This window comes from Phasianus colchicus, chromosome 9, assembly GCF_987193195.1.
Source record: "Phasianus colchicus chromosome 9, bPhaCol1.hap1.1, whole genome shotgun sequence".
Lineage (NCBI taxonomy): Eukaryota > Metazoa > Chordata > Aves > Galliformes > Phasianidae > Phasianus > Phasianus colchicus.
The window spans coordinates 6100953-6127922 of record NC_143444.1 but is presented as its reverse complement, the minus strand read 5'-3'; the positions used below and the strand labels follow the sequence as shown (position 1 = coordinate 6127922).

Below are 26970 nucleotides of genomic sequence, written 5' to 3'. Positions count from 1 at the left end.
AGCTTGGGGAAACCTGCCTTTTTTTCTCTGGCCTCCTCAGGGATGGCTCTGCCCAACCATCAGTGCTGAGCTGTTAGTTTGAGCTGAACCCGCAATAAATTGCCACTTACCTACTGCACTCAAGGTATTTATCAGCTCCTCTGTATGGGGTATGACTTGGGCAGCTGATGGATCCCTTCAGCCCCATGCTGGATTTGGGAATAAATGCTTAGAGGAAGCCCCCGGCTCGCCATCTTCTTGCATTCTGCAATTAGCCTCGCCACTAATAGGGCCACCATTGAAAAAAGGAGGTGTTCCTTGCTCTGTTGTAGGCATTCTGCCTCTGTTTGCATTGTGTGCATAGCACATAGCTGCTGTCCTGCTGTGCCTCATCACATTGGTGAGACTTCATTCCCATAGCTTGAGCTGTGTGAGATGTGCAGAACACATCTGCCTGCTCCTGGTTCACGTGGCGTAGAGCTACCCCTCAGCACTGGGTGAAGAGCCCCTGCTTGGGTGTGCTGGGAGCAGAGAGCAGCTGATCCCTTCTGAAGGCTCCGGGGCTGTGAGCAGATCTCACCTCGGTTGTTACACCAGCACTGCTGGGAGCACTGTGAGCAGCACAGCTGAGCCCTTCCTTGCAGTGCACCGCTCGCCTCCTGCAGCTCTTGCTGCCTTGAGTTGCTGGGTGCTGCTCATAGGGCACCGTGTGGCTTCCGTGCTCGCTTTGGACAAAGGCAGCCCTGCTGTAGGATGGGTGAGAGCAAGAACAACGTGTGCGAGACTGACGTGTTGGGCACAGCCAGTTTTCAGGTGGTACTTATGGCCCTGGGCTGTAACACAGCCTGGCTTTGCAGGCCCTGCAGCCTAGGACCACAAGTGCTGTTCCTGAGAGCTGCATTTTGCTGAGCAATGAGGTACCAGAGTGAGATTCACAGACGTCTCAGGGGTTGGGATTTAGTGACCTTTTGAAAACTTTTTCACGAGCAGTTAATTTTTTTTATTGGCAAGAAAGGAAGGCACCTAGCGTTTGTAAGGGGTAGGTGGTCAAACTTTCCCTTGTCAGATTGAACTTTAAAACCTCTTTCAAGCCAAACATTGCTTTTTTGTTTTCCTGCTCTTTGTTTAACCTTCTGCAGCGGTCATCAGCCTTTGGCCCCAGCATCCTGCCCCCATCCTGCCTGCTGCTGGAGCCCAGTGTGGAGCTGCTCGGGGCTGCTCTGGGAGCCTGGGGCTGGTGGAGCACTGCCTGTCCTCCTGGGGATCTGCATTTACATCTAGAACACAGGAGGCTGGAGGCACCAGGCTGGGTAAGAGAAACCACTTCTGCTAATGCTTGATTTTTAACTGAATCCACAGCTCCATTTGCCTATTGAAGGAATTCAGGCTGCTGCTGCTGCTCTGGACATGGGGCTTCTGCTCAGGGCATGGGGAGCTTAGAACATCACAGTTCCCATCGAGGAGCAATTTGTGCCCAGCTCACTGATGGGCTGTGCTTCATCTTATTTCTTTGTGGCGCTGCTTCGTGCTGTGGCGAGCACTTTGTAGGCTGGGTTGTCCTGGGTGAGCACCAACCCTGGCCTGGCTGTGCAGGAGCAGCACTGGGGAGCAGTAGGGAAAGGTTTTCTGTCGGTCTCTAATCAGGTTGAGCTGCTGGGCTCAGAGAAGTGCTGCAGGACTGCCAGGGCAGGTAGCAGGGTGAGTGCAGCGTTTGTTGCAGGCTGAATGCAAAACTGTAGGGGGACACATGGGCTGTGGGATTGGGGACACATGGGCTGTGCTGGCAGCAGCCTGGCTGTGGGATTGGGGGACCCCACGTTTGTATGGAGCCTTCTGGCTTTTAGCTGAATCAGCAACTTGTTCCTTGGTTTTCTGTGCTTCTCACAGAGGTGACTGAAGCAGGACGGCCAAGCCCTTCCCCCTTTGTGTGCTCTCCCTTGCCAGTAACCCTTCCCAGCCAGTCATTTGCTGTAATACTTTTGGACTCCCTCCAGCTGATGAGTGGAGTGTGGACAGAATGAAAGGGAGGCCCGAGGAGCTGCTGGGGGAGCAGGGCAGCTTCCAGCCAGCAGTATGACATGCAGCCCTGTGGTTCTTGGGTTCCCCTCCTGCTGTGTGTGTGTGCACTGCGTATGCTGGGGGGCTGGGTTGGCCCAAGGAGCTGATACATCAGATTGAAGGGGCTAAGAGTGTAAAATCTCACATCTCCTCCAAACGGATGGAATCTAAAGCCAGGACAGGCTGTGGGATGCTCAGCACCAAACCACAGGGCATGCAGTGCAGTGGTGTGGGGCTGAGCTCCCTCCCCTGCAGGAGTTGGAAGTAGGGAACAGTGGCACTTCCTGCAGTGCTCCCAACTGCCCGAGTGCTTCCTTTCCTCCTGCCCACCGTGGTGCTTGCAGGGTCAGTCTATTTGACTTCCCTCCTCTTTCAGGCTTTGCGTTCCGTGCTGCTGCAGCTGTTCCATGCATCTGTCCTTCATATTCTTGCAACATTCTGTTTGCTTTTACCACTCAGAGTGGCCGTGTTCTGAGCAAGAGCATCTTGTTGTGCACGTCCTCTTGCAGTGCTTGCTGCTGCACTAACAGTGTGCTGGAGAGGGCCCCCAAGGCTCGGTACAGCCCCAGTGCCAAATGAAGTAATTTCTACTTTCATGAAAGAGCTGCAGCCCGAATGAAGTCACAGACTGGTCTGGGTTGGAAGATCATCCAGCCATTGCACAAGAGCACGGGCAGGGAGTTGTGAAAGAGCCCAGAGCTCCCCGCATCACCCCGTGTTGCCCTGCTAGGTGCTGGTGGCTCCAGCGGTCATTAAAAGAAACCTTCAGTTTTGCCACTGATGGGGCAACACAAGGTGACTGCAGTGGTGGGAACATGGGGCCTTTTCCTCTCCCTGCCCACAGGGGAGCCATGGGGACATGAGCAAACCCACTGGGAGTTACACAGAGGACATCTCTAGGGTGCAGTGTTTATCAGCCCTAGGGTGCCCAGGAATGTGCTGCTGGGGCTGGTGGGCTGTGTATCCCCTGCTTGAGCTTCCTGCAGTAGTTAGAACAGCGCAAGGCTGAAGTGGGCCTGAAAGCGCAGCTGGAAATTGAAAGGGCAGAAGGGCTCGAGGGAAGGAAGGAAACAGAGCTGGAGAAGGAGGTTCCCCCAGGAAAAAGGGAAGGAAACCATCCGAAGCACTGTGTCTGAGGGTGCTCCTCTGCTGAGCTTGGGGCACGGAGCTCATCCCCAGGAGGGAGCAGGGCAGGGTCTGTACAAAGCCAAAATGTGAATGCAGTGCAGAGCAGACTTTGGTGGCTTCCCCATAGAGTGATCAGAGCTTTGGTCTGCGTGTTTTTGCACCAGCTTGATAGGGCTGCTTAAAAAAAGGGCACCTGTGGCTCTAGGAAAGCACTGTTTTCATTGTGCTGTTTCTAAAAGCAAGGTGTGCTCAGAGGTGTGCTGCCCTGTGGGGCTGTGCCAGCCTATCCCACAGCTGCACTACAGGAGGGCGATGGGAGAGGACCACGAGGGTCCTGATGCTGGCTGGGCTGGGGGCACTGGGGGCTCCCTGGGCAGGCAGGCATGCACTCAGCAAACTCTCTGCTTCCAGGACAATGCATCTCTTCGTGGTGTGTCTCTTCGGCCTCTGGGGCATGGCTGCCCCTGCACGCTATGCCGTGGAAGACATTTGCACTGCAAAGCCCCGCGACATCCCTGTGAATCCCATCTGCATCTACCGCAACCCTGAGAAGAAGCCCCAGGAAAGCGAGGTGCTGGAGCCGGGGAAGGGCAGGATCCCGGAGTTCACCAACCCCCGTGTCTGGGAGCTGTCCAGGGCCAACTCGCGCTTCGCCGTTGTCTTCTACAAGCACCTGGCCGACTCCAAGGACAACGAGGAGAACATCTTCCTGTCTCCCCTCAGCATTTCCACAGCCTTCGCCATGACCAAGCTCGGGGCGTGCGGTGACACCCTGCAGCAGCTCATGGAGGTCGGTGGCGTTTCCTCAGCCTTCCCTGTAGCTGCTACTGGGGCCTGAAAGGCTGTGGAGCCGGTGGTGCCGGGCTGCTGGCGGCTGCCTTGTCAGGGCAGATGGCACGGGAGGGAATGCTTTCATTTAAACAGCCCTCGGATGGGACACAGGAGGCTGCTTGGGTCTCAGCTCATTCAGGTCCCAGCTCTGCAAGGGGCCACCAAAACCTTGAGGCATGCCTTCCCCTGTGGGCGGCCTCTGCTGTGGGATAGGAACCCTTCTCTCTCCCTGGGCCGTGCTCCTAACACTCTCCTTTTCCCCACAGTAGGGCTGGTAACACCTAGTTTTGCCTCTCATAGGAAGTGGTGCCACAGATAATGAGCAATGTGCTATGGGATTTTCTGTGCCTCAAGCCCTGAGATGGATAGGAGCTGACAAATTGGAGCTGTCCTTCCAGCTGACAGCTAGGAATAGAATAGAAAAAAAAAAATCACTGTGCTGCTGCAATCTACCCTCAAAACAATTGCCACATACTTGAAAACAGATAACAAGTACCAGAATTACTCAACAGACCATGAGAATTACTCCTGGGAAGGAGCAGCCTTTGGCATTCTCACAGGATTAGAGCAAACCCTACAAGTCCTCCCATGGCCTGCATTGACCCAAGAGCTGCATCTGGCTCCATCAGCCATGCCCACCTGGTGCGGGGCTCTCGCTGGGGAAAGGCCAGGGTTCTGTTCATTCAGGAAAGGGTCAGGTTGGATATCAGGAGTAGGTTCTGCGCCAGTGGGTGGTTGGCACTGGAACAGCCTCCCCAATGCAGTGGGCACAGCGCTGAGCTGCCGGAGTTCAAGAAGTGTCTGGACAGTGCTCTTGGACACGGGGTCTGAGTTTTGGGTGGTCCTGTGTGGAGCCAGGAGTTGGTCCCAATGGCCCTTTTGAGTCCCTTCCAACTTGGGATATTCTGTGGTTCTGTTATTCTAAGGCTGTGCTTTAGGGGATGAGCAGATGGCAAGAGCTACATCACCACTTTGCTGTGGGAGCACAGGAGCTTGCTGATGGATTCCTTCTTGCTCTTTGGCCCCTCCAGGTCTTCCAGTTTGACACTATTTCAGAGAAGACTTCTGATCAGGTCCACTTCTTCTTTGCCAAGCTGAACTGCCGTCTTTACAAGAAAGCCAACAAGTCATCAGAGCTAATATCAGCAAACCGTCTCTTCGGAGAGAAATCCTTGGTCTTCAATGAGACCTACCAGAACATTAGTGAAATAGTTTATGGAGCCAAACTCTGGCCGTTGAACTTCAAAGTGAGTTTCAACTGCTTAAGATTCCTAGTTTGTTTGTTTTTTCTTCCCTGTCCTGCTTTTGCTGCATCCCCATCCCCTGCTGCAGGGAGTGCCATGCTCAGCACAGGGAACACTGGTGAAGACGGACAGGAGCATGGGATGCAGCTCCTCCTGTCCCAGGGTTGTAACCACAGTCACTTCCCAGCTTCTTCTTTCTAAACGGTGCTGTGTGGTGTTCTCTCTTGGGAGGTGTTTATAACCCTCAACTTACACTACTTTGGTCTCATCCTTCAGGAGAAGCCAGAGCTTTCCAGGCAGATCATAAACGAGTGGGTAGCCAATAAGACGGAGAGGCGCATTACAGAAGTGATCCCAGAAAATGGTATCGATGAGCTCACTGTCTTGGTCCTGGTCAACACCATTTATTTTAAGGTATGGCTAACAAAGCTGGAGAGCAGCCATTTTCCCAGGGGAAGTGATGTTACTCATGTTTGCTTTTGCTCTCATCATCTCCCTATCAGGGGCACTGGAAGTCGCAGTTCCCAGCTCCAAACACAAGACTGGATTTATTTCACAAAGCCAACGGTGAGACCTGCAAGGTCCCCATCATGTACCAGGAGTCCAGGTTCCGCTATGCGTTCATCCAGGAGGACAAAGTCCAGGTGCTGGAGCTGCCTTACAAAGGGGACGACATCACCATGGTGCTGGTCCTGCCCAAAGCCGGCACGCCGCTGGTGGAGGTGGAGCGAGACCTGAGGTCAGACAAGCTTCAGGATTGGATCGACTCTATGATGGAGGTCTCCCTTACTGTCTCCCTGCCCCGCTTCCGCATCGAGGACAGCTTCAGCGTCAAGGAGAAGCTGAGAAAAATGGGGCTGGAAGATCTCTTCAGTCCCGAAAATGCCAAACTGCCAGGTGAGGTGTGGGGATGGGGGCAACCTACCTGTGAGGAAAAGAAGACTGAGCACTTTTAAGTGATGCTGCACCACTGAGGGACTCAGCACTCAGCTCTCACTGTTGGCACACAGCCCTGCTTAGCTCTGAGGGTGTGGGAGTTGAGCAATCCACTGCAGTTGGTGGAAGATATCCTCGTTTTAGGGCAGATGTGCCTGCTGGGTTTGAATGCTGTCCATGAAGGGAGGGACTGTTTTGCATCTTGAGCTCCTGTCTCAAAACATGGTTTGGATTTCCTTGTTTTGTTATTCTGGGTTTCAGGTATAGTTGCAGAGGGCCGTACAGACCTGTATGTATCTGAGGCTTTCCACAAAGCCTTCCTTGAGGTAAGCTTCATTCTGTCCCAGGATGTTTTGCTCTTTGTTTTTTAAAAGCATGAAGCATAAAAGGAAAAACGTAAAAGACAGTGGCTCTAACACAGGTCGTCTCCACAAGGAGACACTGAAGCACAGGGCATCCTTGTGCTTCAAATTGGTGGGGAGGGAGGGAGAGCCCTCTAAATGCTGCATCACGCCTGTGTTTTAACTCCTCCTCCTCTTCTGGTTGGTAGGTGAATGAAGAAGGCAGCGAGGCGTCAGCAGCGACATCTGTTGTTATCTCTGGCCGTTCCTTCCCCATGAACAGAATTATCTTTGAGGCCAACAGGCCCTTCTTGCTCTTCATCCGGGAAGCCACCCTCAACACCATTATATTCATGGGCAGAATATCTGATCCTTGCTCCTAAAGGCTGTCTGAGCCTCACCTCTCCCCTCCCTGCCCCTGGGAAAGAGGTGGTAGGGCACTGCCATGCAGCCCAGGTAGTGCTGAGGTGGCTGTATTACTGTTTGGTGCCAGCTGCAGGGAGGGGCCGTCCTTCTCCTGCTCCAACCCTCATTCAAAGGAAGCTGATTTATTATTTTTTTTTTAAATAATGGCACTGGTATTTTCATGGCAGAGAGACCAGTATCACTGGCATTCTTGCATGCAGCCCCTCCTCCCTCTCAGGCATCAAACTGTAACTCTGATCCCCCAGTACGTTAAAGCCTATAGATCTGTATGGAATAAACTCATCTCTGAATGGACGCTTTTCACTAAGTCACTTCCCAGGCTTAACCTTCCCTTTCTCAATGAATATGCCCTTTCCCACACTCCTCAGTCGCAGCAGCAGCAGCCAAGCAACCAGTGCTGGGCCAGGGCCATCTTCTGCAGCTCTGCAGCGTACAGCTGGTGGGTGGAGGAGCTGCCAAGCACTGGAGCTTCCAGCAGCCCTGCCGTGCCCAAGTGCTGAACTAGTGAAAGCCTCACATGGCTGTTCAGGCTGTTTGTCTGAGTAGTGAGCTTTAAACGAGCTCTGTCCTCTGAGAAATCTGCGTTTACGGCTGGAGTTTAAAATAACAAAGGCAGTGAAAAAACACGGTCTTGTCCTGCTGTTGGTGCAAGTTCCAGAAGAGCTGAGTGCAGGCTGCTGCTGACACCACAGTGGGGGGCAGTCCCTGGGCTGCCATTTGCTCTGGATTTGGTAGGGCATCTGTGTGAGCTTTCCAGTAGTGCTCCGGTCTGTGGATGTTGAAGACGATGAGAAAGGAAGCAGCTGGAAAGCTGGGCAGGCTCACCCCCATCTCAGCCACCCGGCTGGGAGGAAACACTGCTAGCCAGGAACAGTCAGCTACAAGAGACAGGCACAGAGCTGAGTATTAAACCATTTAATTCTCAAACCACTCACATGCATAATGTTCTTTTACACCGTGTTAAAAGAAAGAAGAAAAATGCAATTTGTTTTTGATACAAACAGAAGTTCAAGTATACATTGCTAGAATTTTCAAAGATTCCTACCCAAGTCGCTAGATTTTTTTTTCATTCACATTGTTCTTAAAGCTGTCCGACGAGAGCGCTTATTTGCTAAACTGCTGAAATGCAATTGTACAACTGCACAACCCCTCTGCCTCGGCCTCGTGCCCCTGCCACAGCTCTGCTGCTCACACTGCAGCCACTGCCCATCCCACGGGGCACGGAGCAGCACAGGGATGGCTGGTGGGATCGCTGAGAACAGCAGGACCGCGCTGCAACCTACTGCAGACTGAGTGTGAGTACAGGCTTCTTTTTTTTATCTTTTTTTCATTGCAACCAAGAATAAAATTAAAAATAAACAATAATTAGTACAGCAGGAAATTTTCTTAAGTGTGAGAATAAGTCTTGAGGGTGAGGACGCGTGCCCTACACGTCTGAGTTATAAGCCAAGAGTCGATGGTGACAGCACAATTTCTCTTACAAATGCTTACTCTGCAAACCAGCTCTGAGTGGAATCAACAGGGGACGCGTGAACTTGGACTATTATTATTTTTAAATACTCAACTGCTGAGGGCTCCGTATCCACAATATGAAGAACCTCACACCCCTAGGAACAGCCTCACCTTAACTCAGCCCTGCGCTGGACCTGGGGGTACCATCTGACCTACTGTAAAAGGGGTTAAATTCTCCCTACAGGCAAAGGTGATGGTGGGTTTTGTTTTTCTGACCGATTTACAACCGGATTGCAACAGACCCCATCCTGTTGTTGCCTTCGGGTGGGACTCCTGCAGCAGCACAGGCCCAGGGGCACGCAGTGGGAGGTAGAGCTGCAGTAGTGCATGGGCACATGGGCGCCATGCGTTGGGCAATGCTGCTCCCTGGGCTCTGGCTGACAGCGAGCCTCCGCCGGGACGGCCGCCTCAACAGCAGCCATGCTCACCTACCATTAAAGTGCATTTCTTCAGTAAAGGGTTTTTCTTTTTTTTTTTTTTTTCCTTTTTTTTTTCCTTTTTTTTTTTCTTTTTTTTTTTTTCTTAAAGAGGAACCTATTTTAAAGTGCTGTTCTAGTTTGGAAAGGGACTCTGTTTAATTTAAAAAAAAAAAAAAAAAAAATGGCACCTTTTCACATGCTAGATCTGCTCCCTGTACGTTTGTACAAGACATAAAACCAGGGAGTCACATCTGCTGAGTAATGACCGATGTATAAAAGTGTTATTGTTATTGAAGTTTATTGCTTTTTGCTGCTGCCTGCTCCCTTGGGGTGGGAGGGAGGTGGGTCCCCCTCACCCTCACGCCCTCACTCCCTCCCAGTGCAGGGCAATTAGCCCTGGGAGCCTCGCTGTGACATACAGATCCACGGGGCTCACAGAGAGCTGCTGGCACTGCAGGTGCTCCCCAGTGCCATTTCCCTACTCTAGAGCCACCTTGTGCTGCTGCCACACGGAGGTAAGGAAAACAAATGTGAAGCAAATGCTTTGCTGACAGCACATAGCGTGGCGACCTCAGCACTCTGAGAGAGAGAGAGAGGTAGTTACTGTCCTGGGACTCTGCTGCTTAATGCAACCCACCTTCTGGAGTGATTGCTCAGAAACAGTAAAGCTCCTGTGCTCTTTATAAAGTTATCCCAGTTAAATCTTCCCAGTGAAGACATCCTCAACTATTCCCTCTAAGAAGCTCTTATATTTTAGAAATTGATTGTCAGTTGAGTTCATTAGGAAATCAGGCGTGATTAGCAAATTGCTACACAAAGCTGTCCCTGTGTGTGTGCAGCACAGAGCTCTCAGCCCATCTCCCCCAGCATCACCGCGTAGGGCAGCACTTTGTGCTCTCAGCAAGCTGGATGGGAGCATTAAAAGAGTGACTGGTGTCGTTCACAGTGTTGTACAGGAAAGAGGGGGGTGATGCTGGGGGAAGGTGGGGGCAGAGAGCACCTTGGGCAACAAATGGGCTTCATCTGGTGTTACAGGCAGTGGAGAAGTGACCACAGGAGCAGGGAGCTGTGCGTGGTTCTCATCCTCAGTTTCCATCACAGAGGATCCCTCTTGCTCCTCAGTCCATCCTAACCAGCAGCAGTTCTACGTACACAAGAAGCACGTGTTATTTAATGACAGCGTTCCCTTGCACTTTCAATTATCTCTCTGGCACTTGCCCTTTGCCAACAGAGCTTCTTCCTCAGGCATGAAATTCGGGGAGCCAAGAGGTGTTTGCCTTATGCCAGGGGCCAAACAAACAGCAGCTCCACTGCTCCCCAGGCACAAGCTGGGCCAAAAGCAGAGCTGTCCCTCAGAGAATTGCACCGTCCCGTTCTGTTAGTGTCACACAGCTGCTGCCTCAGCCCTCACCTCTGTCAAACCAACGGTTGTTCAGATATCACCTCCCATGCAATGGAGAGTTAAATAAAAGCTTCACAGTAATCCAGAGCTTCCTCAGATGTGTAAGCACTAAGGACATGGCATCACAGAGCACCCATATCAAACCAATGCCTGCAACACACCAACTAGCACACAGACCCCAGACAAAACTCTCTGTCTCAGGACAGCTCCTCAACTTGGGCAAGTGGGGAACTGGTGCAGGAACATCTTCAGGTGATGTTCCCAGAGAGGTTTCCCAGCTGTACTTGCATGATTCCTCCCCCAGCCCCAGCAGTTTTAATCCTATTCTGATGCTGCTACTCACTGTATTTTATAACCACGAGTAATTCACCAATCTAGCTTCACTCTTACTTTATAATTAGTTTCACAGTTTCGTGGGCCGTGGCCAATGGTACTGGGTCTGACTGCAAATGTAACAGGAAGGTTTAAATAAATAAGCTTCACTCAATTAATAATAAAAATAATGAAGACATTTAACTGTAAAACTGAGGGGGGTTAAGTAGAAAACCTACATAAAATTGGAAGCTTAACATAACTGACAGTCTGCAAAAAAAAAAAAAAAATACACTGCTTTGTTTTAAAGTACTGACGTAGACAACTGCAGAAACACGATTAACTCAGAGTATGTCAGGTTAAACGAGGAGTTACACAGCAGTATTTAAATGATACCTGAATATGTTTCAAAAGCTTAACTGATACGAACTAGGCAGCCTGTTACAGCTGCCCGTTTGTTACACGATAATTCTTCAAAATAAAATACAACCCTAACAGAAATATAGCTTGGCTTAGTCCAAGGAACACAGGCTGCTGCACTCAGGGCAAGCAGCCGGCCTCTCCACAGATGCTGCAGACAAGATGCTATGTCACAGGTCTATCACTGGCAAATGAAAATACAATGGTCGTGCATGGGCAGGGTTGGAGCCTCTGCCCCTCGCTTCACGTAGCACAGCACAGGGACAGGGACCCCCAGCTCCCACCTTCAGGCAGGGGGGGTATCCCCATTCAGTGTTTGGCTGTGCTCAGGGCACAGAAGCTTCTCCATTACACCTAACCTGCACATCCCGTGTATTAACTCCTGCCTGCTGCTGCTCCTTGCACCGTGCATCTTGGAGATGTGCCTGGCTCTGTCTTCTCTGCTCCCTGTCCTTTGCTGCAGGGTTCATGTAGAAGGAACGTGGCACAGCAGGGCTCCTGTGCTCAGCCCCAGTGCCCAGCGCCTGCAATCAAACATAGATTAGCTTACAGGCTTTTTATATTTGCCAGATCTGAACTCAGGAGCTAAAAATGGTACTGTGTGTACACCCCGAGCTGTGAGCACGCACTGATCCTGCAGGAGAGTATGAAGGGAACCTATTCAATCATCAGCAGCGGGCGGGCAGCTCATTGCTGCTCGGTGCAAGGAACACAGGGCAGCCTGCTACAAAAAGAGGCTCTGAGAGGAGGCACGGCCGCTGCTGAGCCTGCAGGAGACTTTGTGGTAGAGCTGGCTGCAGAATTTGTGCCTTCCTTGGATAGGCAATTACTCCCCCATGCAGAACGATTAGCAAGATTTTATCTCTGACCCTATTTCCATCGGTGACAGCAGAATGTGCCCCTCCACAGAGGTTACTGAAAAACAAACGCGCCTCTCAGCATCAGTCAGCAGCAAGTGCCTGGCTGCTACAGCACTACATTGGCCACTCAACACACTGGCAGCTCTGTGTGGCCCTTCTCTAGCTCCTGGTTGTGCCAGACTACATTCAGATTTGCTGCCTTCCCTCTTTTTATTTCTGGGCTTGCCAGAACACACTTGTTTTCCACAAAACAGCTAAGTGCCATGAAGAACATGGCAAGTTTTAAGCCTGGATTCTGTTTAACAAAACCATTTCTTTGTACCTCAGGGCTGTTCAGAAGCCTTCAGAAGGCCCTGAAGACAGTCAGGGATGGCTGTAATTGCTGTGACAGCACACGTGAGCCAGAGCCCTGCAGCACTGCGCCTGGCCGCAGCTCTCCTCCACCTCAGTGCAAACCTCCCAGCCCTGACCCACCGCAGCCTGGAACAGCAGGCTGGGGGAGATGGAGGCAGAGCCACAGCACGGGGACAGCCTGTCCCAATAAAAACTCCTCCCAGTCCTGCAACAAAAAGGGAGAGCAGCAAACCCACGCCTCAGTTCCCCTGCAGGGAAGTCCTGCTTCGTCCAGCAAAGGTAGCTGAAGTGCCTCCTCTCTGCCAGCTGCACTGTTCCTGAAGCAGCTCCTCCAACACCAAGTCAGACTGGGTGAGAAAAAAAACAGAGCGTTAAAACAGTAACTCACACTGCCTCCCCTCGATCGAACCTCATCTGGCAAATCTTAAACCTGCCCAAGGTTCCACATCCCTAAGATTCGCCAGAGCAAACTCTTATACCTTACTTTATCTGTATTTTTGTCAATACAGATCTTTTGGAACTCCCACCTCAAACGGTTCCTCCTGTTTCCAAGACACATCATTTCGTAAGCTGTAATACTTTGGTTTACAACTGGATTAAAATATAAATTAAATAAGAATAATGCTAAATGAGCTTATATTGAAACACTTTATATATGTATACATATATATGTATATACAGTATGTGTGTGTGCATTCCCTAATGACAGCTAGAGGAAGCAAAAGTCACTGCCAAGGCTTCTACTCTTCCAACTAGCATGGTCAGCTTATCCATTGCAACAATTCCCTGTGCATGAAAACTAATGGAGCACTGGAAGGTGGCACTGGTAAACAGCCGGATCGCACAGACGTTCAGGAACGGAAAGGTAATAAATTATAAGAAGCAGTAGTAACGTGTTCACAGTTGGGATGAGGATAATGTTATGTGAAACCTGAATTTTCTACAGTCCCTAGGAATAAAAAGTCAAACAGGTCAGTGAAGATTACAGTTGGATATCTTTTAGTTCAACCTAAAAAAAAGCCATGGTCGGATCTGACACAAAGAAATGGTAGGAACCACGTGGCAGTTCCCCAGCAGACAGAGCTCTGGTACCTTCAGATCAGCAGGAAGACCTCCAGTACCTGTGTGGGACCAGCACGTGGCCCAGCCCTGCTTCCATCACAGCCTCCATCCTCGCAATGGCAGCGTTCCCAATTTGCACAATGAAACTAACCCAATCAATCCTATGCTCAGAAATAAGATGCTGCCAGGCCTTCCTCTCCAGGCACCTCTCCTCCAACAGGCACCCCAATCAGTTCAGGCACTCCTATACCCTCTGATTTTCCCTATATTCCACAGAAGAGAGCTTTTCAGCAACAAAACCAAGCGGCTGGCGAGAGATGGCAGGACTCCTCAGACCATTTCAGAGCAGTAACAGCTCCACGGAAGACCCCAAATTTCTGGCTGTGGTTATGGCTCAGCTCCTGGGGGAACTCGGAGCCCGAGCCCAAATAAAACATGAGACATTTCCTGAACCAAGCCCCTGGATTTCTCCCATCCTCAAAATCTTCCTGGCATGGTGAGCACAGCACTGGTGCAGCTCAGTGCAGGACAAGCCCTGGGGCCTGCCCCACCAACCTGCCCCAGCACTGGCCCTCATTCTGTGTCTCTAAGCGTGCTGTCACCCTGCTGTGATGAATTCCCATTCCATGAGCCCTCTTTGCTCATCCCTCGCCAGCTGCTGGAACGAAGCAGCCCTGCTTGCTGTCCCAAGCTCCTGCTGCAGGAGAACAGCAAGACGTTTTGCTTGTCTCTCTCCCAGCCATTCCTCCCCAGAGGAAGGCTCAGCTTTTCTCGAAGCAGCAGCACAGTACTAACACAATTCTCATTATTTTCACAGCTATTCACAGGGAAGCTGGCGGCAGCGGGGACCGTCCAAGCGCTTTGCTCTGCTGTCACTCAGGGCTTTCTGCAGGCTGCTGGAGAGAAGCGTGACACTTGGCATGAGGAAGGTTTCTTTGCCACAGCAAAGAGCTAAGAAACGTGTTCTCCCTCTGACACAGAAGCCTGCAGAAATAGAGGACGTCCCCCCTGCCGCCTGAGGCAAGCAAGCAAACGGGTTCGTGAGCCCCAACTGAAGCTGGCAGAAATGTTAAAGTTACAGAGGTATCACGACGACACTTCGCTTCACATCCTCCTTGAATCACAGTTGAAATCACAGTTTTGGCAAAGGGGAAAAAGCTGCAGCTAGGCGTGGAAACGCAAAGCTGTGCCTCAACCCGTCACAGAAGCATTCGTACGCGGCAAGCCGGCGTCTGTTCCTCCACAGCTTCGGTGCGACCGCAAAGGGCTCGGCGCAACCAAGGGCGCCATCGCCACACCGAGCAGCTCTGCCAAGCTGGGAAGCTCAGCCCAGGTTTGGCCACGCCGCACGCGACCTCCAACCCTTTACTCTCCGGTCACAGCCCTGCCTGCACTGAGGAATCAATCGCCGAAAGAAAAGCGAGGTGAACAATTCCCTCCCATCCGATCTCCTCTCGTGGTGCAGATGGGCCTCAACTGCTTTCAGCACTGCTTGAGAAAATGTCAGAGGCACCATGATTTCCACACATACATACATATACACATCCGTTAAATGTACAGAAATAATATTAAAATGATTCCCACTACCATACCTTATACTGACTCTAGCTACAAGCTATAACTTCACCTCGGTGAGGCCTGGGCAAGAATATTGGCTCTTTTGCATGCAATCAGAAATGATCGTTTATACAGTGGCAACCTCTGCACTAAAACAAAACAAAACGAAAAACAAAACAAAACAACCCAGAGGAAAAAATAAAGACCTTTCACAAGCTTTGTTTTCAGACTAGCCTAGAACAATATGAAGGAACAAGGTAATGATTTTCACCAGGCCAATCAGAAGTAGCGAATCAGCCCGACAGGATTCCACCCAGGGCTGTTGGATGCTCCTTCATTCACAGTATCAATACAGTAAAAAAAAAAAAAAAAAAAAAGCCCAAAAATCTGCTTGAGAAACTCACAGCTATGCCATAGCAGTAAGGCATTCACCATCTCATCTCCATCGCTACGCACTGATGGGTCGGTTGCCATCTGTTTCAGACCAATGCTGCTTGTATAGCAGTTACTGCACCTTCACCCCTCTCTTCACAGCAAGCTTAGCAGGGAAACTTTCCCACTATATTTATATATAATATATGTATATAAATAATTTTATGTTTTTATAGTTTGGTAGTATTCTTTTAAAAGTTCTATTTTAAAACACTTAAAAATCTTTTAAGCAACTAAAGTAACTTCTGACGCTCTCTAGTGTGAACAGGATAGCATTTCAAAGTTTGTAACTTTTTTTTTCTTAATGATTTTTGGTAACTTCAAAAGCTATGACTAAAGCAGCATACTCTGCATATCTCCACTCCTCACACACCTCGATTGCAACACAACCTGCCTCAGCCACCCTCTGAGCTCTCATCTGTTGTCACTGCTCTCCAGCGACCGCACTGCTTGACCTCTGATAGGAAACCGAATGGGGTGGCTGCTAAGAGAGTCACTCCCCACGTGATGATGCACTTGACAAGAGAGGAAGAAGGAGAGGAAGGAAAATGGAGGTGAGATATCAGTTTTCCTGTCCGAAATGCTCAGTGAACTTGTACTCTGCGGGCTCCCTGCTCAGAACACTGGCCGAGGTTCCTCTGAGGAGCACATTCCCAGTACAGCTGATGAACACCAAGCCCTTCCCTCCCCCGCACACAGAAAACATTCATTAGAGCCACGTCTGCCTTCTGAGAGACGTGGGAGGAACAGTGAGACCCCTCACCTGCACAGAGCAGAAGCGAGGTAAGAGTGCTTCCCTCTTCCCCAAATTCTTGCCTTTAAGGAGGTAGGAAAATGATCACGAGTCCCAATCTGGACTGGGGAGAGCAGGGCCAGGGGGTGCTCCCCATGCCCACCAGGGTGCAGTCAGACAGCAGGACGACAGGACGAGCTGCAGTTTCACTTGGGAAGCCTGCCGCCTGCCAAGCCCACGCTGTAATCGCTCGCCCGGCTTCCTTTGTGAAAGCAGGATGGAATGTTTCTTTTTCAATGTCTCATTGTTCCTCCCATCATCTTAAAGATCAGAACCTCATCCTTCCTTATTATACACATTAGACATCCTCCAGAGAATCCCTTCAAACAAACGTCCTCTTCCAAACCCAATCTGCACAACATGTCGCTCATTTCCCCCTCCATCGTGAACAATTCGGCACCAGAACCGAAGAAAACTCTTGAAGTATTGCATATTTTTAAAAAGAAGACTTCTTCAAAAGATGTCAGATATTTGCACTTCTCTACCTGTCCCATGCTTTTCCATTTATGAAACACGTAAGCACGTGCAAACACCTACAATACTCAATGCAGGCATGTCTCTCTGGGTTTGCTAAACTGGCTCTAAACGTCAGAACTGCTTAGAACTTGAAGTCCATGCAAGGGGACAGAGTTGTGATTGCTCTGGGAACCATGAAGTTTCCCAAATTCCTTCGAAGGAAATAAAGTAAAGTTTTCTTTTTGCGTTTCATCGATAAAAAACTTATCAAATTAGTTTGTAGAAATAAGTTTAAAAGCAACCACCCATGATTGCTTGGCTGGGATTATAGTATCTCAGTAAACCATATTGCTGTTATAAAATATCAAGTGCGTGTCAAGGGAGAGCTGGGATGAAGGACGACTTTGGTAGCCAGCCTCTAACTCCTCTGTTCAGCCAGTCCACAAACCTCTTCCTAAAGCTTGGCAACAGCCAAAGCACGGCAGTGCACGGATCTGAAGTCAGAGTGCCCTGACCTGTCCCGATCAAAAGACGCCTCTCCCCAAAAGACCCCTCCAAACCTTCTTCCAACACATTAAGAGTAATGCGAACCTCACAGCTGCTAAATCTCACTTTCAGTAGCCGAAGAGCTTCCAATTTTGCTGACCTCTAGGAATGAATACCGCTTTACAGCCGTGCCCTCTCTTAACAAAGGGCTGGAGGCCACGCACCTGGGACGGGCAAGCCAAAAGCCCTAAAATAATAGTTGGAGTAGAAATGTAAAAAGAGACACACCAAAAATAAGACAGGGATAAATACGGTGAGGCAAGGCAGGTTCCACCAGGACAGTCTGATTTCTTTAACGTGGCAGCTACCTGGGAAAGGGAGAAAGGCCACTGCCCCTTGCCCTGCTCTCCCCTCGCCGTTGGCTATGGCGAGGAGCAGCCTGGCTCACCTGCTGGGCCACGATGCTGCTGAGAAATAAAAGTGACTGTTGTCCTGGATCACTATTAAACATTACAAAAATTTAAAATCCTGTCGATCCCTGAATAAGAAGATGATTGACACAGTTGTCTTGTTTCTCCCCAGGAGGAATAAAGGGGAAAAACGTTTAACACTCTGAGCGTGTGTGTGTGGGTGTGGGTGTGAGAGAGAGAGAGAGAGAGATTTTTCTGTTTTGGCAACATCTTGGGAGCTTCTTTCTGTCCGGTGGTGGCATTGCACTAATTACAGTACCAGCCTGTGAGGTTGGTGCTGACTCCAGAGCCCGAGTGGGAAGACGGTCCTTTCTCCCCAGACTCCACAGCCGCGCTTCAATCCGGCCCAGTAGTGGACACAGATCCCTGTGCCGTCTCCCCCACAGCGACAGCTTCCTCCTGGGGGGGGGACTCCTCCTCCGCCTGCCCCCGGGACGTGACCGTGGTCTCGGGGGAAATGCTGTGAGGCCCCTCCAGAGGCACGCAGCCCGGGTGGTTCTTGCGAAAGTGCTGGTTGAGGATGGCCTGGAAAGGGAAGCTCTTGCCGCAGACGTGGCAATGAAAGGGCTTGTTGCCCGTGTGCTTGCGGATGTGATACTCCAGCTGATCCTTGCGGGTGTATTTCTTCCCACACATGCGGCAGACAAAAGGGGTGATGCCCATGTGCAGACGCATGTGCCGGTCCAGGCTACCCTTCTGGTTGAAGGATTTGGCACAGTAAATGCAGGTGAGCCGTGGGTTGTACCGGAACCAGCGCTCTGACACTTCCTGCTCCCGGAGATATTCCACGTAACCGCTCACTCCGATCATGGCAGATTCCTCCCCCTGCCCAGGAAACAACAGATTTAGAAAAACAGTGCATGGGAACTGCTGAATCACGGCCTGAACCTCTGATTGATCACCTGAGGCCAGCAATGAGTCAGCCACGGGAGCACAGCTGAAGGCAATTCACCTGTGCTGCTGGAAGGGGTGGAACCTGGCTGCTCTCCTAGACCCATTTAAGAGCTGACTACCAGTGGAAAGGATCTGTTTTGGAGATCTCTCCTTTGGAGATTTACATCAAGCTCAGGACAAGGGTAAGCACTCTATTTATTTTCTTTTTGGTATAATAACTTGCTTAGCCAAACTCTCTTGTTTATTTCATAATTGTGACATCTGTATATTCATTGATTATATAAACAGACAGCTTGATTAAAAAAGAAGGTCTGCTGCTTCTTCCTCTGAGCCCCAGTCCAGTCAAGCACTGAAGCATGTGCCAAACCTAGAAATCAACAGCACTAATGTCTTCAACCTCAAGCACACATTTAAGTGCTTAACAGGAGCCTTGGGGCTGGAAACAAATGAGCAATCAATTAGAAACCTCTGCTCCAAGGCCCCTTCTGCCAAGCCACTCACTAGGTCTGGGGAAGAAAATGCTGCCTTTGTCAGAAGGGCACTCAGCCACTGATGGAGTTGTGGATCAAATGGGTCAATGCGTGGTATTCTTTTTTTTTATTATTCTTTATTTTTCCCCTTAAATTTGGGTCAGCTTCACTGTGCCCTATTTTACTTATTCAATGTTTAAATAAAAAAAAAAAAAAGCCAGCTGCTGAGCTTACAGTAAAACCAAGGTGGAGTAAACTCCAAATCACATCTGAAACTCTTCAGGTGTCATTTCAAAGGGGTTATTTATTCAGGTGTCATTCAGGCTTCATTTTATCATGAACGATGTCTGCCAAAATTCTTATCCAATCCATCTACCCCTGTGTTGTGGCAGGGAAGCCACAGCACAGAGAGCTGAGATGCCTGGTCCAAGACACACAGCCAGGGCAGCAGGCCGCCTTCTGAAGCCAGAAAGACAAACAGCCAAGGGCTGCACTGCTCTAGGGCAGCCACGGGCACTGCTTTCTGGAACTTTCCAGAGCTATCACGTCCAGAATGAATGCGGGCAGATGGCCTCTGAATGCCTCCTTGTTGCAGGATGCAGCATTTGCATCCCATGCTTGTGGCATTTCCTGACGATGCCAAACACAGACAAGCAAGCAGCATAAGCACAGGAGAAGCTCTCCTCTGGCTGGTAGGGCTGGGCACGTGCAAGCAGCAACATAACCATGTCAGGTGCCCCTGAAATAGGCTGTTGAAGCAGTGGCAAGCTGCAGAGAATTAAAGGAGATGCATCATGGTACAGTACTTTGCTTGCACTCTGCCACCAGGCAGGGATTAAAGGCAAACTATTTATAACACCAGTACAGGAACAGCAGAAGAGTGAAAGGTGATAATACTGCCCTGCATATGCTGAAGCCTACAGTTCTAAGTTTGAGGCCATCTCGCTACAAAGAAATAATGGCTGCTTTTCCACACTTGGAGCTAAAATTGCTTTTTATGTCGCTTTTGCCCTGGAGGGTTAGTTTGACCTGAAATTTTCTAGATGAATTCTGAGGACACAAAACAAACCTTCAGCAAAATAGGAACAAAAAGGTATCATCTGGTTTTTTGAAGGGTATTAGGAAGTTAGCAGGCCGAAACTGTGATTATTATTCCTCTCTTCACTCGCTCTCACTCAAGGTCAGAGCAGCCTGCTAACTTCTCACCTGCTTCCAGCAAAGTCACTTGATTATGAACTGACACATTACTCATGTGTCAGGAACACGAGAGTCATACTACACAGTGCTGGGTGATGCACTTGCACTACAGTGTCACTGCAACACTGACTGCATGCAAAAAAGAAACTAGACAAAGGACAAAACACTACGAACCCACAAGGTAAACCTACAGCCACCTGCCACTCCACCCAAAAGCTTTACTGCTGTGGTACTGGGAGGGCTTCTGGGGATGGTTTTGATACTAGTAGGAAAAAGCTCAGATGTTGTCACCCCTCGGCCCTTCTAGAAGCCAGCTAATACCTCCTCCTTCAGCTCAGGCATTTGCTGTCAGCACTTTAGCAGATACAGCTCTGCAGGTGAACAGAGTTTCTCCGCAGGAGTTGGTGGCCTGCCCAGAATGAGGGTTGGCATTTATGCCCTCAGACAACAAGAGAAACTCCTCATGTTTTCCAGCTATCTGGATGAAGTCCCAAACAACAGACAATCGGTTTTAAATTATATACTGATGGCATGCGATCTGAGTGCGCGCAACTTAACCCTTTGCCACAGCAAGTGGTTCTTGTTTCTCAAGCAGTATTGCTTGTAAATGCAAAACATTACATGTGAAACCACAATGTAGTTCCCTTAGGTTTCAATGACAACGTTTGCTTGCAAACTTCTAAATCTGCCTACCTGGGAACTGGGCTGCTTGGGCTCATCCATCCGCCCGGGAGACTCGCTTTTTGATCTGTACCGCTCAGTCACAGCAACCATGCTGCCAGAAGGGCTAAATCTGTGGGATGGGGGAAGAGCGTAAGTGGAGTTTTTAATGGGCATCAGGTCACTGTGGTGTGTAGAACAATGGGTGAGCAATAGAGGCACCTGTGTAACATCTCTTCATCCTCACCAGCTAACACACAGGAGGCGGAATGCGGAACAGCGCAAGTATAAAGGAAAAACCAAGTCATAGTGGTCTGTAGTTTCAGTCTTAACATCTGAAAAATAAAACTGAGTCATTTGGCTTCCAATTCAGTAACAGAGAGCTTTTCGGTCGCTACTGCAAGCAAGTAAATTGATATGGGCCCGGTGAACTCAGGAATTCTATGGGAGAAGAAACCATTTCTCCAAGGGGGTCCCTCACGTACCACCCTCATCCTCCTCCCCCTCACGAGAGTGACACTGAGACACGTCGCAGCAGTGATGAGGTGGGTTCCAGGTAGCAAACAGCACATGTGGAATGCAGTGCAAAAAGAGATGCTCAGGGCTAGATGACCCATGGAAAAGAGGTAAGAAGCTAGGAAAGGCCTCCTGTCCCACAGGTTCAGCTCAAGACCATTCCCACAGACTGATTTATTAAAGTGATGGAACATCCACTGTTTCTGGGTAGCTGTTCCCCCGTGGGACCAGAGGGATTGAGGTGGAAGAGAACAGAGGCGGATGTGAAGGGAAATCTCCCACAAATCCATAACCTCACAGATACAAACAATCCACCCTTTATCAGCTCCATTGTTTGGTCTGAGCTAAGTGCAAGAAAACAAATGCTGGAGCTCAGGGGAAGCAGATGGATGGAGAAACAAAGCACAGGGTATTTCACTACCTTTTACCAATAAAAGCTTTTTGCTCTTTCACATAATCAAAACGACAGTGGAGGCCAAAAGGGTCCCCACTTTGTTAGCTTCAAAAGAGGTAAACCCAAGATCTGCTACTATCTTGGGCCACCAGGAAGAATATTTCCTCTAGACCTATAGCTGGTGACCAGATTGTCCCTAAAGCAGAGCAACCCACAAGTTCCCAGGCCAGCAGGCATCGTTACAATGGCACTTTGTGTAACATATTGCATACAACCTCATCGATTCCATCTGCTGAGGTTGAACTGCAACGTCTCTTTTAGACAAAAATCCCACCACAGTTGGAACACTGAGACACAGACATTCTAATCTATACAACTCTAAGTGATAAAACTCAAGTTCCCAAGTCAGCCTGCACATGAAGAACCTGGTCTGATCATGATCCAGCCACAACATTATAACCAAAATGAAAACCAAACTCTCTCTAACACGATAGAACAATTCCTTCAGCTCTTTTGCTTAAGATGGCCACATGAAATATTTTAGGGGCAGATATCCAAAATGGAACAATCCAGACAAGTGAAAATCTTGCTCAATCTCTTCATACAGCCAAGGTCATTAAATAAGCTCAAGAAAACTCACCTGTCAATCTCACTGCTGGTTGGCCTCACCACTTTGGCCCCGGAGGACCCTAACGTGTAAGTCTCTTGGCTTATTGATCCATGGCCCGTGGTGTCGATGACCATAGCAGTGACCTCCTCAGCACTGCTGCCATCTTCTCCTGACGGCTGATTCTCTGTCCCCAGCCACTCCTCCAGGTTCTCCGTTTTAATGCGCACTCCTCCCAGCACACGGACGTCATCGTCGTTCCGTCCCCCGCGGTCTCCCACTCCTGTCTCAACATACCACTGTCCTGCTCTGTTAATCCTCAGGATGGGTTCCCTGCTTTCCACGTCCGAGCTCTGCTCGATTATCTGAGGGCTGGTGGATTCTGCCGGTGGGCTGAGCTCCCGAATGTCCAGCACTGTGCTAACCTGGCCCAGGCGGCTCCCTTTCAGGGTGTTGTGACGGGGGCTCAGGGAACGGTTCAGATTTGGCGTCACCCGGTGAGACTCTGGGGGTCTCTCCTGATGTTTCGTCCTGGTCTGGCTCAATTCTGCTTCCACCTCCGCCACGTTGATTTTGAAATGAATTCCCTCGAGAATCTGCGTGCATTTGTCTATGATGTGCTGCATCTGCAAGAAACTGGCGGCCGTTAGGTAACTTATGATGTCAGCCAGCTGCAGACATATCCGACCGGTGTAGCAAAAAGAAAGGAGCTGCTCAAAAACAGAAGGGTTCTTGATGACAGAAATTGAAACCGTGCTCATTTCGTTCAAGGACATGTGGTCACGGAAATAGGGCGAGCTGGCAGCCAGCACCACCTTGTGAGCGCGGAAAGCTTGCCCCTGCACGTTGACCACGATGTCACACAGGCGACCCTGCATGCGCAGCTGGTTCAGGTGGCTCAGGACAGAGTTACTGAAGTCAGGAATCTCCAGCTGAATGTTCCCACTCTTCTCCATGGCTGTCTGAGTTGCAGGTGTACGGCCCTACTGGCAAAGAAAGAAAAATGCCATCGTTAACAGAGCTGGGCTACCATTTGCATTTAGAACGTCTTTCATCTCCTTTCATTCAGCTTGAAGTATTACAGGTTTTAGAGAGCTTTTCCAGCATTTAATTTACAAGTGGCTCGCAGCAGTTCTCTGATCTTTATGTTCTGTACGCCACCTTTTACAAACGTTATGTTAAAACAGTCCCTGACAGATCCTCATTCCCGTTCCCTGCGGCTCAAGTGCTCCAAACAGTTCGTTCTGTGAGCCTCAATAAAAGCACATTTGCATTGTAAAAAGAACATAAAAAAATGGTTCAGGTTCTAAAAATAGGTAATGATTGCATAATGGATTAAAATACTTAGCGCTTCTACCTTCAAAGCACGTTGACAGGGGAGAGCAATATTGTTACAATAATTGTCCTTTACAGGACAGGATCAGGAAGGAGAGAGAATCTCTCTCCACAGAGACTTTTCAAAAGCTGACCAGCACGTATTTGAACTGAAGGCATCTTAATCATGTCATTAAACCCAAAATATCTGTCATCTGTAGCGCTTCCAACAGAGGGCAAAAAATACACAACAGGCCAGGGGAGAAAAAGAACAGCATCCAACTCTGAACACCAACCAATCAGACTCTGTGAAAAAAAAGAAGCTAACACTGGTGTAGTCAGATATTGCATACAGCAAAATATGACTCCTGAACAATGGGGATTAGCAAACCAGCTCTCTTAGGTTTTTGGTTTGGTTTTGTTTTGTTTTGTTTTTTTTATAAATCATCACATTTCATTTTGGCAAAGTTTGAAAAGGAGCCCTGACCATATATGGTAAAAATTCAGAATGGTCCAAAATTAGATGTAAACTCACCAAAAAAAAAAAAAAAAAGAAGAAGAAGAAAAGAAAATAAATATCTTCATTAAAGACCACTTTTGGCACGAGCAGCTTCCAAGCCGGATGGCATCTGCGCGTCAATTAGGCAGAGTGCTGCAGATATCAAAACAATTTCAGGCAGTCCAGGAATATCGAGGCTGATAGTGCCCACTCTGAGAAATCTCCCAATCAAAGGCACTAACACATGCTTAAACTTAAGCAGACGTGCCTTTGAAGGACAGGGCTCTAGAGCTTCAACGGGTTTTTTTCTCTCCTGCAGGATAGTGCATGTTCGTATGCCACAACAGACTTTGTGCAAACTTGGCAAAATATGTTACTAAACCTGAAGCTGCAGAACAGCCTGTCAATCTCCTGGGGTTGTGCAAAGGGATTGCTACACGGCAGGATGGCTGCGTATCTACAGGGCGGATGAGATCAGAGTTGCATCAAGCTTCCCAAGGTGCAGCTTAACAATGCCACATCTGAAGGCTTCTTTTCCCCTTCGCTATGTTTGGAGGAAAGCAACAGAACCCACACGAAATGAAGAAGTAACTGTAGCACACAGGTCCACGTCAACACAGAGTTCAGGGCAGAACTTCAAACACACAAAAGGTGGTGAAGTAGCGAATGCGCTGCCTTACCTGTAACATTAATGGTAACATGCACTGGGGAGGAAATGGGGCTGGCGTGCTGCTGTTTTCCTTTTTTCTTCTGAGGTTGCAACGTCTCAAAACTTCTTGCCCCCTTTGCCTTTAGAAGGAAAAAGAAGAACAAATGTAGCATAGAAGAACAGGGCTGTCCCTAACAGAATCAAGGATGTCAGGTTTTGTCGTCGTGTTGTGTTGGAGGATACAGCTGCAGTATTAGCTAACTAATACATGACGTCCCACCCCAAACCGCAGAGCCAAGGAAATACTGAGTCTTATCACACTGATCTTTCCCTGCCGCCTGCTCCGTGTTTGTACTGCACGGATGGTCATTAAAATAGGAAAATGGAAGTGCAGATAACCCAAGTCAAGTCATTTCCTCTCATATGTAGCCGGTATCTCCGGCCCCAACCCTGCAGGCATTTAAATACGCAGGGCCTTACTCACATCAGCCGTTTCACTTATACCATTAGAAACACACAGCTGAAATCACGTCAAGTATGTGCAAATGTTTACAGGACCGGGGCCCTGTAATCGCATAATCTTCCCAGCCACCGGTTTCTAAAGCGATGAAATCCAAAGCATTCTCTTAATCAAGGCAAACAGACTCTTGTAGGAGCGTGGCCGGCACACATTACGCAGGGAGTGCAGGGCTGGGACGCCTGGGCCCAGTCAGGCCTGCAGGGCCGTGGGCAGGCCCAGCACACGGGGGATCCCACGAGTTCTCAGGAAATCAGCTTGGAAAGCGCAGAAAGAAAAATAAAAGGAAAAGTCAGACGCTGCGTGCTGACGGGGGCTGTGTGCGGCCGGGGTCAGGAGTCAGCTGCTCCCCGGGGAGCCCCAAACTCCGCTTGTGCGCTTGCTCCAACAGCAGGGACACGTCGCTGCCCCCGTACCCAGGGAGCAGCAATTTGTGACACGTTTTGGGGGCAGCCTGAATTAGAAGATGCTGGCGAGGCATAATCTCTCTGCTCAGAAGACTGGACGCTGACCACGGAGGCAGAGGGTAACGAGCTTGCACGGCAGCCTTTGTGTTTCCTGGCACCGACTGCACGCTCCTCACCTGGAGGATCAGTGGGATCTCCTGCTGAGCGCTGCTCCTCGCAGAGAGCATGCTGAAGACGCTTATCTATTTTTAATACAATTTAAAGCATCAGCAGCTGAGACTTGGGCTTATCTCAGAAAACGCCTCCTCCCCTCAGTGAGGTGGGGTGACAGCCAACACGGAGTGCAGCAGGAACCCCCCGCCAGCACTCAGGGCTGTGGGTGGAGGTCAGAAACAGTCACGTTTGGGCGCTGGATGGAAAAATGTCAAACCTGGGAGACCAACATCTCCCTTGTCAGGAAATTCGGGTGCTGTGCACAGCGGCAGCGGAGTTGATTTGAGAAGAGCTGCGCCTTGGGGCTGAGGAGATGCGCTGTCACCGGCCGAGCCGACGGCTTCCAAATCAAGGTGGGACTTGAATAAAAGCCTTTCAAATCCCACCGTGAAGTGAGAGGTGAGATCAGAGGATCGCGGAGGCTGGGAAAGACCCCAGAGCTCACCACGTCCAACCGCAGCCCACCCCGCGTCCCTCAGTGCCGCGTCTCCGCGCTCCTCTACGGGAGCTGACCCTGCCGCCTCCCGGGACGCTGCCTTCCTCGGCCACGAGCGAGCTGCACAAAGCTCGTTTTCTTCCTCACCGAATCGCTAACGAGCGATGACTCAAGGCCTTCTCTCCACGAATGAGGCAATTACGGTTAATTTTTAGCCCTCACAGCTACGGAGAGCAGAAGCCCGGCGACACGAACCCGGAGGCGAGCAGCAGCGCATCGCTCCCTCAGCACAGGGATCCCCGTCCCCAGCGGCACCCCGAGCCCTTCCCTACGGCTCGGCCGGCTCCACGCCCGCCGCCCCCCGCCGCAGACCCTCCCCCCCCCCCGTCCCTCCCCTGACACGGCTCCGTGCCGCCCCCCGAGCCCCGCCGCCGTCCCCCCGCTCCCCGCGAGGGGCTGCAGCCCCGCTCCCCCCCGGACGGCCGGTGCCGCTGCCCGCCCCAGCCCGCACAGCCCCGCGGGCAGCCCGACACCTCCCACCGTGCGCCCGCCTCCTTACCGACACGGCGGGCGGCGCAGCGGAGGCCCCGCCGGGGCTGCCGGGGGTACGGCGCGGCCGCGCTGTCACGGGCGGCCCCGCTCCCCCCGCCCCGCCCCGCCGCGCCCCGCCCCGCCGCCGGCACCGACCTCCCGGGGGTGGGCACGGCCCCGAGCGCCGG

General features: G+C 50.4%; 2 protein-coding genes across 5 annotated transcripts; one reads left to right on the top strand and one right to left on the bottom strand.

Moving 5' to 3' along the window:
• The first annotated feature begins 1131 nt into the window (after positions 1-1131).
• On the top strand, positions 1132-6964 carry SERPINC1 (serpin family C member 1). Its single transcript, XM_031595540.2, has 7 exons — positions 1132-1289; positions 3577-3955; positions 5028-5243; positions 5517-5654; positions 5744-6137; positions 6438-6502; positions 6727-6964. The coding sequence occupies exons 2-7, from the start codon at positions 3581-3583 to the stop codon at positions 6898-6900; spliced, it is 1362 nt and encodes a 453-aa protein (XP_031451400.2). The 5' UTR covers positions 1132-1289; positions 3577-3580; the 3' UTR covers positions 6901-6964.
• Positions 6965-7064: 100 nt separating this feature from the next.
• Positions 7065-26913, bottom strand: ZBTB37 (zinc finger and BTB domain containing 37). Of its 4 annotated transcripts, none has more exons than XM_031595538.2 (5): positions 26811-26913; positions 24710-24818; positions 22250-23199; positions 20733-20832; positions 7065-18303 (listed from the first exon to the last, which is right to left on the bottom strand). In XM_031595538.2, exons 2-5 carry the CDS (start codon positions 24728-24730, stop codon positions 17815-17817), a joined length of 1560 nt encoding a protein of 519 aa, XP_031451398.2. In that variant the 5' UTR covers positions 24731-24818; positions 26811-26913; the 3' UTR covers positions 7065-17814. The 4 variants fall into 4 exon arrangements, with proteins under 4 accessions (XP_031451398.2, XP_031451399.2, XP_090002080.1 ...); XM_031595539.2 differs by having other exon boundaries at positions 22250-23202; positions 26811-26849; XM_090145954.1 differs by lacking the exon at positions 26811-26913 and adding an exon at positions 26399-26578.
• Between the last annotated feature and the right edge of the window lie 57 nt (positions 26914-26970).

Bases quoted from the DNA above. Each gene is read 5' to 3' on its own strand.
- SERPINC1 (XM_031595540.2), top strand. From the start codon at position 3,581: ATGCATCTCTTCGTGGTGTGTCTCTTCGGCCTCTGGGGCATGGCTGCC. The intron at 5,244-5,516 runs GTGAGTTTCAAC...CTCATCCTTCAG, and splicing joins TCTGGCCGTTGAACTTCAAA to GAGAAGCCAGAGCTTTCCAG. The intron at 6,503-6,726 runs GTAAGCTTCATT...TCTGGTTGGTAG, and splicing joins TCCACAAAGCCTTCCTTGAG to GTGAATGAAGAAGGCAGCGA.
- ZBTB37 (XM_031595538.2), bottom strand. From the start codon at position 24,730: ATGTTACCATTAATGTTACAG. The intron at 23,200-24,709 runs GTAAGGCAGCGC...CTTTGCCAGTAG, and splicing joins TGTTACCATTAATGTTACAG to GGCCGTACACCTGCAACTCA. The intron at 18,304-20,732 runs GTAGGCAGATTT...TTTCCTGGGCAG, and splicing joins CCAAGCAGCCCAGTTCCCAG to GGGGAGGAATCTGCCATGAT.